General features: G+C 46.2%; 1 protein-coding gene across 2 annotated transcripts in view; it reads right to left on the reverse strand.

Moving 5' to 3' along the window:
- Window positions 1–2,833: 2,833 nt before the first annotated feature.
- The window catches only part of LOC119455507 (doublesex- and mab-3-related transcription factor A2), a 112,329-nt gene continuing 99,008 nt past the window's right edge, over window positions 2,834–16,154 (reverse strand). For both annotated transcript variants that reach the window (XM_049668841.1, XM_037716917.2), the window contains exon 2: window positions 2,834–12,071. In XM_049668841.1, the coding sequence (XP_049524798.1) occupies window positions 11,302–12,071 (770 nt within the window). In that variant the 3' untranslated portion in view covers window positions 2,834–11,301. The remainder of the gene's footprint in view (window positions 12,072–16,154) is intronic.

The raw sequence follows: 16,154 nt of genomic DNA on the forward strand, positions 1-16,154 counted from the left end.
TCTGCATATTATCACGTTGCGACGACAGAAGGATCGCAGAAACGCAGTGTGTCCCTGACAAGAATATCGTTTGTACGTGTCAGATCACCCTGGGGACCGCGTAACGCGCAGTGGCACCGAGCTGTCATGCAGAGCAACTTAACAGTGATAAATGACCCAACGTGCAGTTCTCTTTAGCATAGCGGTCTACAAGCTAGAGTCGTCGCATGTGCTGCGCATTTTCTGTAAACAATGTCGGTAAATCTGTATATGTAACGTCACCTATAGAGCCAGTGTTTCTCTTCAATTGGCGACAATTCCGTATTGAAGTTTCCGACACGTGCTTGAGTTAGAAAACATTGCGATGACTATGAACTGTTGGAACGTTGCATAGAACGCAGACGAGATGATCCGACTCGCCCACTGTTTTAATTCGCCGTCTCTCTGTTCCCTTGCTTGCAGCTTGTATATATAGTCAACCCTACTTGCACGATGTGGGGCGAGGTTGAGTATGGCACTAGCCCTCTATCGTGCACCGATATAACTGCCTTTCAGAACAATACCTCCTTAACTCACCGTATACACGTCTATATAAACCGCGGAGGTTCTAGGAGGGTCTTTCTTACGAGTAGTAGCAGCACACAACCTTCTTACGCAGTTTATTTTTAAAGTTGAAAAAAATTATCAGGCTCCTTAGTCCGTGCCGTCAACTCGGGCGCCGCAGAAGAAGGCGAGCACGGAGATTGGGAGTGGGAGACAAATTGGTAAAATACAAAGATATAACAGCACATTATAAAATGCAGAGGTGTATTTTTCCACAACCACATCAAAAACTAAATAAATCGCAGCCTGTGGAGTGGCGGCAGTTACAAACGATGACATACTGTAATCCAGTAATGTAGAATATGCTTCATCCTTATATTTACAAGACAAACGAATGTAAGTTATGCGGCTCAAGAGCAGCTCTTGAGCATATGCTGTGGCAATGCCAAGGGCCGACGCTGTGCTGCTGAGCTCAACCCCTGAAGATCAACTGTAGGCAGTTCGGCCCAAGGGCTCGTGGCAGACGCCTAGGCATGATGAATGAAGCTCACCTTGTTAACTTGCCGGGCAAAAATAAAGTTTTAACGCGATAACGTTTAGGTCCCCGTGTCGCAGAAAATCCGGCGTTGACAACCAGCGTGTGATCGCGGGTGGCGAAGAAAATCATCCAACCACATCGACCGCGCAGGCCCTCCACGTGGTGCAAGGTTTTAGTGAACAAAAATTGAATTTCTCACAGTGAAATACGTCAGAAAAATGGTAAAGTGCGACTTTACCATTCGGCGTCGCATTCGCCTATCGGAATGTTTACCAATCGGCGTCGGATTATAATTTGGATGTACGAGAAAATGTAATTCTGCTACGAGGAAACTGATACATTTCTACCAGACCTGCGCGCCCCCGTCAGGGCAATAGCAAACAATTATTAAAATAATAAAAAAGGTGCTAAGGCCTTGACTTATTAATATAAGACCACTTATATTGCCCCTGGAAAAACGACTTTCCAGCAATGCATTTCAGTTTAAAAGTGAAGCCGACTTTAAGGGGATCGGTGTAAGCTTGGTCTTTGTAAGCTGGCTTTCCCACGTTCAGTGTTACAGTGAATGAAGCCTACTTGCCGTATGCGAACGATGCAATGCGAACGGGTCCCGATAACGCTATCGCGTTCTACTCTTAAAGGCGAAGCTTAAGCGTCCTCCAAGTGTTTTACCTACCTATAGTCGGTGACAACCAAAGAATTACAAGTTTATATGTACATGTCCAACTCGAACAAAATTTAGAAAGATGCGGCAGCCAATTATGGGAACTTATTTGCCTGACGCCAAGCAGTTACGGGTTTATAAAACAACTGATTTCCCAGTGCAGAACGGACTTCGTGTCACTTGTGGCAGGATGAAACCTGAATTTCAAGGGCAAACTTTATGGGTGATCTTGATATCATTGCTCAGTCATAACCCATATTTATTACTCAGTCATAACCAATATGTTATATTGAGACTATGAGGCTTTTTTGTAAATTAGCCTAGCATTTACATTAGCGGAACAAAGTGATTAAACTGTTAGCGGACACCAGGAGGCTCGGTTGGCTTTCAGGCGCGAAGGGCAGCTACACTGTGCTTTTGTGGGAGGAGCTTGCTTGTAATTCTTAGTCTGTGATCAGCTATAGCTATTAACGACGTCTTGTTTCTAAACCTGCCTGATTCGGACACTGTTGCTCCCGAGTCCCTGGCATGGCCTGAAGCAGGATGCTTTCCGCTGGTAACCAGGGGTTGTCTCTGAATGCATCAAAATGCGTGAGCAACCGAAGTCAATGGTTTAATGTTTTTCCTTGTTTTTGATTTTTTTTTAAATTCGGACAAGTAAGCCTTTCCGTGTATATATACAGCATGTTGCGCTATTCGGTCTTTTCAGTTGGTTTACCTCATGAACTCAGAATGCGCGATCAATCGCTGAGTTCAGGTTGCCGATTAAACAACATCCAGTAAATAATTATTTAGTAGTTCACGTCATGGTATATGTAATTCTGTAAATCGTTCGTGCTACACACGACTAGAAGGCACAGCTCAAAACGCAGATGTCATCTTCAATATTGTTCATACATAATAAAAAGGAACTCGTTAAAAATGAACAACGGCGAAGAAGCACCTGTGTGATTTCCACGGACAGCCTTGATTCAATATACATGAACCTTTCGGCGTGTTGGCCCTTGAGGCCTTCACTTGCTCAGGCGGTTGTTAACACGTTTTCAACTATTCATCAGAATCTAGAATCCTCCGGACTGAAAAGAAGTTACACACAGTAGTCACGTTTTGACTGACAGCTTTTTATTTGGCAACGACATCCATGTACAAAATATCCTTTTACAAACTCCTCAATACATTTTGTGTGTTTTTATCCAAACATTCTTCCAAATCTGTAAACTCTAGCCACATTCGTTCACCAGCTGCAAAAGTGCGCGCTTGACAACACGTGGCTCGTAACAAAAGAGATTTTAGCGGCATGGTCCGCTGTCTCGGCACAGACCGGGTCAACAGTAAGTATACCGCGCTAAACAGACACTCCGTCACCAACTAGGCATGCGCCAATATCACAACTCATCATATCACACTTCTGGCGGCCCGACAGACGAACCGAGGTTCCCAAGGCTTTAAGACGCCTTCGCAGCTGTTCGACACTGCTTGACCAAGGTGGAATAAAGCATGTGGTTAGTCTTCGAATAACCACATACTTTATTCTTCCTGCTGCAATACATTTCTCAAAACGAACAAACGCAACTTGTGGTTCATTGGTGCCATTTCATATCCAGCGAGTTTTTCATAGCAGCGAGTTCGTTACTTTTACGAACACAAATAAAAACCGCGCGGTGGGATCATTAATTCAGGTGGGATACAATAAAGTAAATCACGAACAATACATCCCAGAAGGCTCGTAAATCTGCAGGCGTGGTGAACACAGAAAAAAAAAGACACCAACTAGCAGCGACACGTTAATTAAAGCAAGCTATACGGAAGACGCTGAGGCAAAAGAAGGCTACTTTATGCCAAGCAAGGAAACTATTCTCCGAATTTAGCACTTCAACGTTGGCCAACGTCTCAACTCGACTATGCAGGCACGAACAAACTTGCGAAGGCTCTTCAACGGATCCCCTCAGTAATGTCAGCATGCTGCCAGGTCCATCTAAAAAAGGTAGGGCTACTCTTGGTCAGTTTCCTTCACAGATGAAGCCAAGAAGGAACTTCGTGCATAAACCGAACTCTGCTACACCGGGAAGCCCACTTTCTCTGTCCACGGCGAGCAGTTCTTAACATCACAGCATTCGCTTCAGTGCATATGTCTGCAGGAAAATGACGGAGGTGTTATCCCCATCACTCGTACATTGCATTGAGATACACGGCGAAACCTCCCTCGCTCCGAATACACGTGTTTGAGTGAACTTACACTGTTACGAATGGCCACTTTGACAAAGGGTCATTGACTGGTTGTGTTTTCACAACAGCCATATAACGCTGGACTAGTCGTTGAAGATAGACACATTTGCACGCCCCGTTATCTTCGAAAATATTTGGAGCGACAAGACGAGGACATCTATCTTGCGCTAAGTCAATTTTTACTCATGCACACGGAATCAGCGGAGGTGAAATGTTGGGAGAGACACTATCGGTACAAGGGAGGTCTTGCCGCGTTCGACCAGAACGTACTTCACTCAACTCCACGCATCGCTCGTCGGTACTTCAATCGATGCGCAACTCACTGACTTTGATGTTAAAACTCTGTACAAAAACAGCAAATGATTTCTATCATACATGCACTCTTCTTCACACGTTCGTCGTCGTCTGCACACACACGTATAAAAAGGCGACGCCGGCCTCGACTTAAAGAGTCCCATGATTGCAACTCGAAATGCGCGGGCGGTGAGCTCAACGCCTCAGTGCGAGACGCACAGAGTACGCTGGCTTATTGCATGTTCGCTCTGCCTGAACAAATATGGCGCCGTTCCGACTAGACAGGGGAAACTGAATGAAATGGTTCATCACGAGATCGCCAAGTGGCAAACCAACACACTGAGAAGTGTTACGGCGCCTACTCTAAGAACGCGCACAAATAAAAATAGCCATTCTTATCGCATATTGTAATACGCAACTAGTTTGTTTGCACAGGTGGTAACCTTCAATTTCTTGCACCGTGTATGGCGCCCCTCGTAACTCCGTTTCGTCTTTATTTACTACCGCCTCCAGGGAACCTTTTTCAAGTGAAACACATATTTGTGCTGACATATTACGTAATGTGACACATATACTGAACGTTCAGGGGTCCAGGTCGGCGCTATTATCCCCTCCAAATAACTACCTTACCTACGCCACGCATACATTTTTGCCACTGCAATCACGAAGAGCAAATAACGGACCGGCAGAAAAAGATAGTTTGTGCGCCGTTATCTGATGCCTCAATCTAAACCTCAGAAAGCAGCGCATTCGTGACTAGCCCAGCTGCAGATTATTATCAGTGCTTGTTTTGACCCGAAGTTATATTTTCTTCTAGAATCCGATGGATTTACAAGGTTTAACGCCCCAAAGCAATAATGTGCTTAGAAACACCATAATGGAGGACCCCGGACTAGTTTGGACCAAATGGGTTTCATTAGGTTGTACCCAACGTAAAGCAAAAAAAAAAATAATAACAAAAACGTTTTTCCGTACGGCGCTCATCGAAACACGACCACCGAGCCCGGAAGTCGAACTCAGAACTATGTGGTGAGTCGAAGACGCTTCCGCAATCTTCAAAATTATCTCCTCTATATCTGAGCTGTACGAAACCGCTGCTGCGAGAACATGCAGAAGTATACACGTGGCAGTAAAAATCATATTCGATGAGCCCTAAGAAAGCCTGGCACATTACACGCTGTGATTGCTTATGAAAAGTAAATATGGATTGGCTGGCGCCACCACGGCTTTAGTCGAATCTTCTATAAAATCGCCATCAACTGAAACGCAAAGGCAGGCTTTACAATGCCGCTGCAGAAAAATGGAAACCTAGCGCTCGCATTCTGGCAAAGGTTACACACGTTCTCTAAGTATATTTTTGTGTCATACAGTGAATAATATAGTGTATTTTTTGCCCTCTGTCCTCGGATACTGTATGCGCATTTATGCTCGCACGATTGCATGGCAATAAACTACAGCCCTGCGCCTAGTCACAGGTGAAGTGTAGGACTCTTTCAGGATGCACTTTTACAGCTTACTGAAATAAGTATTATAATTTAAGTGTCCTGAAATTATTTGGAGCAACACATCTCAACAAACGAGAATAAGGCGAACGAAGGGGCAACACGTTGGTAAGTCACAGCCGTATGAAATCAACAGTTTGCGAAACATCTCAACAAAGTAGTAAAAAAAAAACGGTGAACCGATCTTGTTGGCAGGGCAGGTGTGATAAGGAGAAGACACCGATATTGTCTGCCAATCCTCCTCGAATACCTCGTAGGCATCATGGTGCACAACTGCCTTAAAGAAACAGGCGTCAGCAAGTTACGGGAGCAGTTTGTTACGTATCGAGTAAATCATGCATTTCACTTGAAAATGGGGCGAAAAGCGGCCGCACTATTATTAATCCTAAGGTGAGGCAACACATGGGACTCTCCAAGTCACGTTCTCTTGTAATGATCGTCGTACAAAACGACACTCGAGCTCGGAAGGCCGGGATAATCTTTGACACTTTGGCGGATGCACAAGCAAATCTGCCAGCACACTGGGCAGGCTGTTTCCGACATGACTAAGCTGACTCTCGGTACAAAACCTCCGGAGCATCTAATATCACACTTTCAAGCAACTTTTTCATCACAGCGATTGGTATAATGCACTTCACATTTCACAGGCACTGAACCGGGCACGTAGCAAGGAATAAAAAAAAAAATACCGGACAACCCTTGGTTAAAGCATTCTAGCAAGCGAACGCACACTTTTGCTACAAGCCCCTAAGGCACGTTCGCCAGCAATGTATTCATACATTCTCTTCACGGAGGCAGGCAAAAACGCAAATGATATCCCTGCTACGTGCCGGAATCGGAATCCTTGCTGAACCAACGGGATCCGACAGTCGAACGCAACGTCACGTGATAACTTCCGCGCCTGACTTTCGCATTAAACGAAAAAAAATTCGGGCGTACACGCAAGAGTCGAACGCTTCGATTTCCTTCTTAAGTCCTGCAACCACAAAGGTGGGGCAGTTGAGGCTCACGTTCGGACATCTGATCGATATACACCACACATAGACTTTAGTAACACACAGACACTAACAACCAGAAAGGCGGTAGAGGAGACGGGCAGATATATGCTTTTTTTTCTTTGTATTCCACGCGCGGAGAAATATAGTGACAGGGGCAACTCGAAGCTAGAAAAAATAATAACAAAAAAATTAAGAAGCGCGCGGAAGTTCGCGCCAATTCACCACACTCGGACCTCGAAAGACCGGCCGACCGAATGGTTTGCACGACACGACTGGATAACAAACATCGACAACAACCGGGAATGGATTTATATACTCTAACGATGCGTACGAGATTGGGGTGTGGCGTCGAACGTTTCTGCCCGCTCCCCCGGAGTCATAGGCCGCAACCATTCTCAAATCGTGGTCTAGCAATCAAAGGGCCTGATGCAACTCGCGCATTCAGGTTCTAGATCTTCCGCCGTGATGAACGCCTCCTTGTGGGCCCTTTGTGCAAACTGGTTTCTCCAACGGCAGCCAAGGACAGGATGCCCGCGACTGCAATTTAAACAGGTGTCCGACACTTGGCTACGTTATTACGTTATACATTTGTTTTCACATATAAAGCGACACTCGGTATCTTACACCAAATATCAAAAGAAACTCCGCGTGTACATTTGTATATATTAGTTACAACATTGAAAGATAGGCGCCTCGGTACTGTGGTTCACTCACGAGCGAGAAGGTTCAAAATATATATGCAAGCGACGTGTCCTCCGATATTCGACAGAAAGGAACTGATAAAAATTGCTACCGACGTCCTCAGACTTTCTTGGACTAATCGATCAAGCAGATCAAAACCATATAGTATGGATAGCATTAATGGTATTACTTTGGGGATGCGCTCTTTCAGACTTAAGCGTGATGCACTAGACTTCATTAAGTTTTTTTTTATATTCATCCCATAATACATAGCAGAGGATGGTCTTCTATATGAAATCGGCTCTGCCAATGTTGCCACTTCGTTACAAGAGCGTGGAAAGCAGAGAAGTAGCGGCTTGTAGTGACAAATTAATGGAGCAAAATGTTTCATGTAAGCACTGTCATAGCATCACTCTGCGTTGGCAAAACCAGCACGTAAAAAATAAAGAAGCGTTGCCTAAGGTAGACTCTCATAAGTGAGGCGCCATCAATACTTGGTGTCTCGCAAATTACGAACGTCATACACGCCACAGAGGTCAGTTGTAGTAAAAAGGTGCCAAAAGCTTTCTTAAAAGGTACAAGTTGCCAGACGCTTGACACAACGAAGCGCATGTATTTTCTGTCACGCCTAACAGTGAAGTTCGCTTTCTGGGGACATACAGCGTGACAATAAGTTTCATCGGTTTGTGGAACAAGCTCCTCACTACGTCAGCATGTGGGAACACCACTGATGTTTGAATATAACGCCTCATGTAAACTATGAGTAACCAGTCGCAACGTTCTCCACCCGCATCGGTTTTCACAAAAAGTGGTCGCTTCGTTCATGACCATACAAGCAGAGGTGAGAAACGGGAGGAGGGTGATTTGCAATGTAAACACGTCCGTGAAGTGACGATGACACACCAACACTATATATATAGGAGAGTAACCACTCAAACCAAAACAAATAGGTACAATTCGTTTGTTGAGGCTTAAGAAGCAGAAAATGTCCCGTACCCTTGATGGTGGCTGTTCAAAAGCTAGGCATAGAACCTCATTCTGCAAACTTAGTTATCAGGTCCGCCTGTACAAAGGTTTGAGAGGCAACCTAAAATATCAAACGCCAACTAGAGTCCTAACGGTGTTTTTCTTTTTGGGTTGGTGCAGGTTCTGGTGGTTAAAAAGGTCACTAATGGCTTGCGTGGTAAGCACCCTGCTGCAGCCGCAGTAGTAAATGAAAGAATTGACCGTTGAAGCATACATGTTACGAGCGATTTATTCATCCTGTGCGTTTAGCTTGTAGTCAGTGAGAGTGACACATTACATGGAGTTGAATATGTACACGCGATAATTAAAACGAACTTAACTTACTCCTAATACTAAGCATCCCCAGCGAACCGCAGCAGCAGCCGTAGCAAGCCTGCTTTTGATTAAATGCTGTTATCCTGTTTTTAAAGGGAATTCCCACTGATTCTTAAATCTGTTTGACCAAGACATGTTCTCTTCTGGTAGAAAATCAGGCAGTAGGGCCTCCAACCCCCTTATACCGCCTTCCCTTCACTTGGTTGCTAACTATGCCCAACTTCTTTCCTGTCGTCCGCACTGAGAACTCAGTTTGATTTCAGTTCATTTCGAACTAAACAAGAAATAACTATGGGTGTTCCAACACTTCTGTATGGAGCACGCCCCATTTCGCCCTGTTTAGCCTTCTTGTGCACCTACCACGTAATACCAGAGCTTACACGACAGCAAAAGAAAAATGAAAACGGACACAAAGGCCCGCGGTAATTATGCTACTAAACGACGACAGCAACATACAGCGACACACCAACCAAGGAGAGAAAGTTGAAACTCTCGAGCGGACACTCACATACACAAACACGGAATTGTTTACCCAGAAGAAGTCACGCAACAAACAGTGTTCGATATTTACAATGCTGAAGACGGCCAGCCAAACTACAAAGAAACGCCGATGCCAAGGACAAACTGTGAGTGCACAGTTGCAAAAGCTTGTACTCTCTCAATCTTCCAGGCCGCCTCTCTTCGCAACAAACAGGCAATGCGCAGGCGCCTGAAGACGTACATAACTATCGTCTCTCTTTCTTTAATTATAATTGTGCGTATGTTTGACAAAGCGAGCGGTTCCCGGCGAGAGACAAAACGCATAGTTGGTGACTGAGGCCAAGAGCACAATGTCAAAGGCAGCATGCAGGTGCAAAATGAGATTGAAAGAAACGTTCAACATTTCTGCCTACATATGGGGACAGTGGGACGGTATCCACCGGCGTAATAGACAAATCTTGCTCTGATTTTCGAGGGACTACGACAAGGCTCTGCAGCCTTTCCGATTCTATACAAAAAATGTGCACCATAACAAATGTAGTCTATTCATCCAACTGGTAGAAAACATGCGGTTACTATAGTTATAAATAAGTAGTGGAAATACATCTCCCGAAGTTGAATTACGGTGCGCTGACGTGAGAAAATGGCCTGACTCCGAAAGCTTTCAGTTTGGTTATAGAATTCATTCGCAAAGTAAAGACCTCATTCATACCTTCGCACATTTATAGCAGTAGAAAACAGCGAATTAAAAACATGTCACCCAGTCAAACATTTACTCATGATCAGAGCCGCATGTAGAGTGTGTTATGTGCTTAACTGAAGCCCTTTGAGGGAGCAGCAATTTGCCTGGATGCAGTTTTTCAGTCGTGACAACCTATTTTGCGAAAGCTAGCCATAATCAGTTTCTTTTTCCGTCTTCCACAAATGGTAATAGATTTTCTTCTACATCCCGTTGGGTGAACGACCGAGTAACGTTGGTAGTGAAGTTTCTTAGAAGCCATCTAAGCATGATACACGTATTTCTCTTCTAGCCTCATGTGCGATGCAATTCTCGTTACAGATACGGGCGCAAAGCTTTTGCCTTTGCTAAAGGACGCACGCAAAGCTCAACTGTCAGAGCAGCCGCGACTCACTCAAATTAGAGCTAACATTTCAATCATATGGTGAATGAATCAGCACGTGCACTTCTACTCACAGATGAATGAAGCAAAATAATAATGGACAAATACGACGGAGCCGAGATATTGATAATTCCATAACAAATAAACGACACTGTGCGTCTGTAGCGAATATCAGGTTACGCCTGCGAACATCCGGACAATTCGTCGTTCAATTAAAGAAATATAAACAAAAAGACAGCGATGCAGGCATCCGACTTATAAATCCTTAGAAAAGCCACCATTTTTTTTCCTCTCTCTCTCTGCAAGGGAAGAAGTGGTACCACGTACAACAGCAAGAAGGGCAACTGAGATTGTCGCCGAAAGCGCGTGAGCAGACGTCAGCACCTTTGTTGAGGATACGTTGAATTCTTTTCACACACGTGGGAGAAAGACCGGCGTTCTCATGTTCTCGAATAACGGTTGCCTAAGAGAAGAAGATAATAAAAATAACGATGTGTTCGAGCTGCGAAAAAAAAAAGGGGGAGGGGGATATTTACACTGTAAACGGACAAGGCAAGGGAACACATGTTCTCTATAAGTAATGCTGAATAAGATTTTACGCAGACAAAACCTGGAATTACAGTGCATTGTAAGGTAGAATAACAGAAATCGCACTCTAACACGACCACGGGAAAAAAGAAAAAAAAAAAAACATGAGCAAATATAAGGAGAACACAACGCGGTCATCGAGACAAAAAAAAATAATAAAGACCGTCCAGCTCGTGTTCTCCCCTTTTCCAAAGCCAAGCCGCCACAGTTCGTTTCACAAAACGGGCCAAAGTTCCAAATTCAACACATACAGGTCCCAAGCGGTTGACACACACACCCAAACACGCGCATCACCCCGATGAGCACGTCGGACGAGCCCAGACATCGCTCGATCCTTCGGGGGCATTCAATCCCACCAGAGCAGCGGCGGCGCATAGGACGACAGCGGGATGCTCGGGTGGTGGGCGTGGTGGTCGAAGTGCAGAGACATGCCGGCGGCGGCAGCCGCAGCAGCCGCGGCGGCGGCCGCGCTGCGGTCGTACGCGTACATCGACTGCGTGTAGGAGCTGACGCTTGAGGACGCTTGCGCAACGCTGGTAGTCGCTGCTACGGCGGCGGCGGTCGCCGTGACGACCGCGTCCGCCCCGGCGGCAGGAATGGAGCCGGACAGCGACGCCACGGTGTCGTATCTTGACGGGCTCGTCGCGGCGGCGGCTGCGGCGGCAGCGGCGGCCGCTGACATCGTCGTAGTCGGTATGGGCCTGGGCAGACCGGCCGCGGCTGCGGCAAGGTGGAGCGGTGCGGCTGTAGGCGCCGGGACCGCCGGTGCGCCGCCGAACGTCGCGGAATGAGGAGGCGGCGGCGGCACGGTGCCGGCCGCCGCTGCCGCAGCCGCCGCGAGGTACGGCGACACGCCAGGCGGCGTCCTGGTCCACGGCTCGTACGGCCGGTGCGGGCTCGGCGGCAGCGGGAACGGCAGCGGCATGAACAGCGGAGGCGAGTTGTCGCCGGCGGCGAACAACGGTGAGGCGCCGGCCGCCGTGGCGCCGTACAGGGAGTGTGGCAACGGGAAGGACGACGACGAGGAGGAAGAGGACGAAGGGGAAGGCGAGTAAGGGGACAGCGGCGAAGAAGGCAGCGAAGCCAGGCTCACGTCGGAGGGCGTCACGCAGTCGGCTGCACGAGACAGAAAGAAAGAAGAAAGGTGTTTTAGATTTACAGCGATATGTGCATAGGTCGGCAAGATCAATAAATCGCACCGGTATTCATTGAGATGATATAAAATGAAACTTTGATGTACAAACGGCTCTTTGTCCGAGCCGTCGCAGCTGGTGACACATAGTGTGTTGCTTCGAGGTTCAAATGGCACTGGCTAGTTCTCATCGCATGTAAAAACAAGTAAAAAAAACTCGGGAGAGAGTGAAAGTGCATAACCACGTACAAAGTTCTGCACACGAACCCCCGAAGCTACAAAATATAGTGGCTTGATCACGCACGAACATTCGTAAAAGTGTACAGTTCCACACACTAAAGCACATGAAATTGCCCGAGACCACGCACAGAACTTCAAAATTTGCACCGAGTGCACGAACGCCAAGCATACGTAATTACAACAAATGCCGCTTAATTACCCAACATACAAGTTTATATTTTCACTACGCATACATCATCTGTAGCATCGTGTCTTCTGTATTAGAAGACACAAACATTTATACAAAGGTAACACATTGGCATTTTTGAAGAAATCTTCTACAGCGACAAGCGCTCTTCTCTGCACCCAAGCTCTTTGCTATGGGCGAAGTACATATTTTTTTCTCGCTGAGTGAATGGTCGGCATTCAAACGATATTTAACTGGCATGAATCATTGCCTTGATTTTTTGTGTCTTGGGGACAAGAAGGTGGAGCCGCAAATCTTCGTCTGCGGGGCCGCAAGGAAACGGCAATCCTATACACGTTTTCTTCCCACAGAAAAAGTACCGCGTATATGCTGTGCCAAGCTGCGCCATGCGCAGTAAAGTTTAAATGTTTTCGTGGTCTCTCCGATTTGAAGAAGTTGATAGCTGTACGCGTAGGTGAGTACATAACATTCGGACTGATTTTATTTAATTCCCGACGCCATTTGCTGCCGCAAAGCCGAGGACAAGTGCGTTACTTTGCCGTACGCTGCTTCGAGAACATAATCACTGTATTCTAATTCATTCTGAACCGAGTGCTGTTCACTTGAATTCTGCCCTTTATAGCCACCTCAGGTTGCTCATTATTATTATTGCGATAGCAATTATATGGGCACTTCTACCGGATTTCTGCCGTCGCCGTCGCCGTGAGGTTCCGTATAGATGTCAAGGGCGATAAAATCGTTGCCGCGCGCCGTATGCGCGAGCGAAAGCGCGCGGGGGACGCGCGCTATCACGGATGGCAAGCGCCCCACCCGCGCGCTATCACGGAGAGCGAACGCTCAGCGGAAAGCAAACGTGACCGTCGCGCGAATGACCATGGGTGTATGGGAGGGAGGGAGGGAGGCGGGGCGGCGCTGTGCTCCGGCACCAAAGGCGTATCTTGCTACTCAATCTCCCACGCGAAAGCAACAAAGCGGGAAGAAGGGCGGAGGGGGGGCAGCTTCTCCTCTACCAACAATTCTCCTTTGCGCTTTGCCCGGGGCTGCCGGTCGTCCGCGCCGTCTATCTCCACACGGCTCTGACCTTTGTATGCGCTGTGCATTTGCCGCTCAGTTTCCGTTGAAGCGATAGACCGCGCGAACTTGCGCTTGCTGCCAGCGTTTTGACAGTCGTTGGCTGCGGTCATTCAGTGTCATCTATTCATGTTTGCTTGTGCGCGCTGACACCACGATTGTTAATTCAGTTAGTAAGCCAATGTGTCCAAGTTTATGCAGCCGATAAAACTACTATCCCTACTCCGAATAGCTCTCTACTAATTTGCTATCGCAATCGATGCTTCGCCTTTCGGGCGAAACTGCGACATTTTTTTTTCGTTTATTGCTTTGGAAGGCGATGCACACTTCATTTAGAGAATGAAGAAGGTGGCACAAGCCAGCATCCATTAAATATATGTGCCACGGTACAGCTGCAAGCTACTAAACGGATTAGGTTACGTACTGCCCTTTAACTTGAACTGAGGTAATCGTGAATCTTGTTAACATACATGTATTTCAATCGCCTATAGGTTAAGTAAAGGGTGACGAAATACCAGAGAAGGCGAAACGTTAGCTTGCAAGGCCTCCAGATCAGCCGCTACGGGCTAGAATGCTTGCGCCAGTATAATGAAGCGAGACCAGTCTTGAAAACCTTAACTTCAACTGGCTTAGTATTGTGCGAGCTTGAAGCTCGTAAAGATGGTGTTGAAAGGTAACTTTTTGTATAGAAGTTTAAATCATGGCCGATAGAGCGCTTATCTGCACTCTTTTGGGTGCCTTGAACAGCGGCATAGGACACATAAGATGAGCAAGGTGACCATGATTACCCGTTACACTATAACCTAACGTATGTGCACAGTTCCGAAGAGTGATACTGCTAATGACAGCCGGAAGGCCGGTCCGCGCTGGCGAAACATGTTAATGACAGCAGACAAAAAAACGTTTCATCAGGACGAGAGTGCCGCCACTTATGAACAAGGAAGCCCGTCAAAACGAAAAAAAGCGCGACAACAATATGAACAGTAGGATCAACAAAATAAAACAAAGATTCAACAGGGCAGACAGGCTGCCTCAGGCACATTAAAGTGCATACATAGACGACCAATAATCCTACGAACGCTAATGCAATTACCATATTCCCGACTGGAGTGGACGTCTGCGGCGACTGTAGCCGACGAGCCATGAGTTAAGCAAATTTGTATTAGTCCTGACAACACATAACCTTAAGTGAAGACGCTTACATGGAAGAAACGCATACGAAACTTTGCCGAAAGAATAAAAGCCATCTTTTTTCCAAGAGGGCAACTTTATAGACCTCAAACAAAACAGAAAAAAACGGTCTTCAAAGATATTTATACATGCGTTATGATTATGATAAATTTTCAAACCCTCGTAATTTTCAAACCCTCGTAAACAAGTGAGCGATTGCTTTGAAAGACAGCTTAAGAATTGTAGTTATGGAATTGTGCCAAATGCGTAAGAACCCAATAGATTCAATATCTCGGAAGTGTGGAACGCTATAAAGCCGAGCATCTTTCAAAAAATGTGTGGATCGGCGGACCAACGTGCGCCAGGAGTTACAGGTACAGCTGTTAGCGTTGCACTTGACAAAGGTCGGTCTATATATATATATATAGCAAGGGAAACACTGCGATCAATTATGAACGCAGTTATGTTCCTTCTTTTTCCAATATCTCTTTTTCCACCTCGCGCTTTCGAGGTCCTTGCGAGACACTTCAAGTGTTGTGCATTGTCTATTGCCCTACTCAGGTCGCATGTATGTGTATGCTCACGGTATTCCATCTAATTTATTAACAAAGAAAGTTGCATTGTGCAGCTGGTTAGAGCCTCAGTTTTAGGAAGTGAAAATCACCGGTTTTCATACAAGCTGAGGAGCATTCTAGTTCTAAACGCATTGTTCATTTAACATTGACGTCACTTTATGGTTACGGTTATTGCCAAGGAGCTACTACAACAAGGGCGTGAGACGACGATATGTGCCTTCCCACTTTCTGGAAAGCCCCTTTAACCGCCATCACTGTAACACCTGTAATCTTCGCACCAAAGGAAGTTGGAAATGCGCGTCCATTTCTATTCTCCACAACACAGCTGACTTCAGCGCCGCATCACGTTATGCAGCTTTTTTTTTTTTAGAGAAATTGACATTTCAGTCAGCTAACAATTCAAGTTCGCAGACAAAGAGAGAGAGAAAGCAAGGAGAGGAAAGGTAGGTAGCTCAGCAAGGCTGGAGTCCGGTTTACTACTCCATATTGCAGGTATTCAAAATGAGAAATATAAAGAGAAAAAGAGGGAGAGAGTGAGCACTGTACGCACGCAGTTGGACACACGGCAGGGCCGCAATCGGTCACTGAGGCCGGAGTTCTTCAAAAACTACAATAACTAACGAATAGGTTTCTGCGCCATCGACGTATAAGTGGGCAGGTGCCAAGAATTTGCGTTCCACAGTCCTGTCGAAGTTCAGATGTGGCCTGAAAAGACATTCTTAGACCAACGAATGAAAAATCCTTTAGTTTTATTAGATACGCTTTGCTGCTAAGTGTGGCGCGCCCTTCACGCGGCCCAGCGAGAATTTTATTATAACGTTTGT

This window comes from Dermacentor silvarum, chromosome 6, assembly GCF_013339745.2.
Source record: "Dermacentor silvarum isolate Dsil-2018 chromosome 6, BIME_Dsil_1.4, whole genome shotgun sequence".
NCBI classification, from domain to species: Eukaryota; Metazoa; Arthropoda; class Arachnida; order Ixodida; family Ixodidae; genus Dermacentor; species Dermacentor silvarum.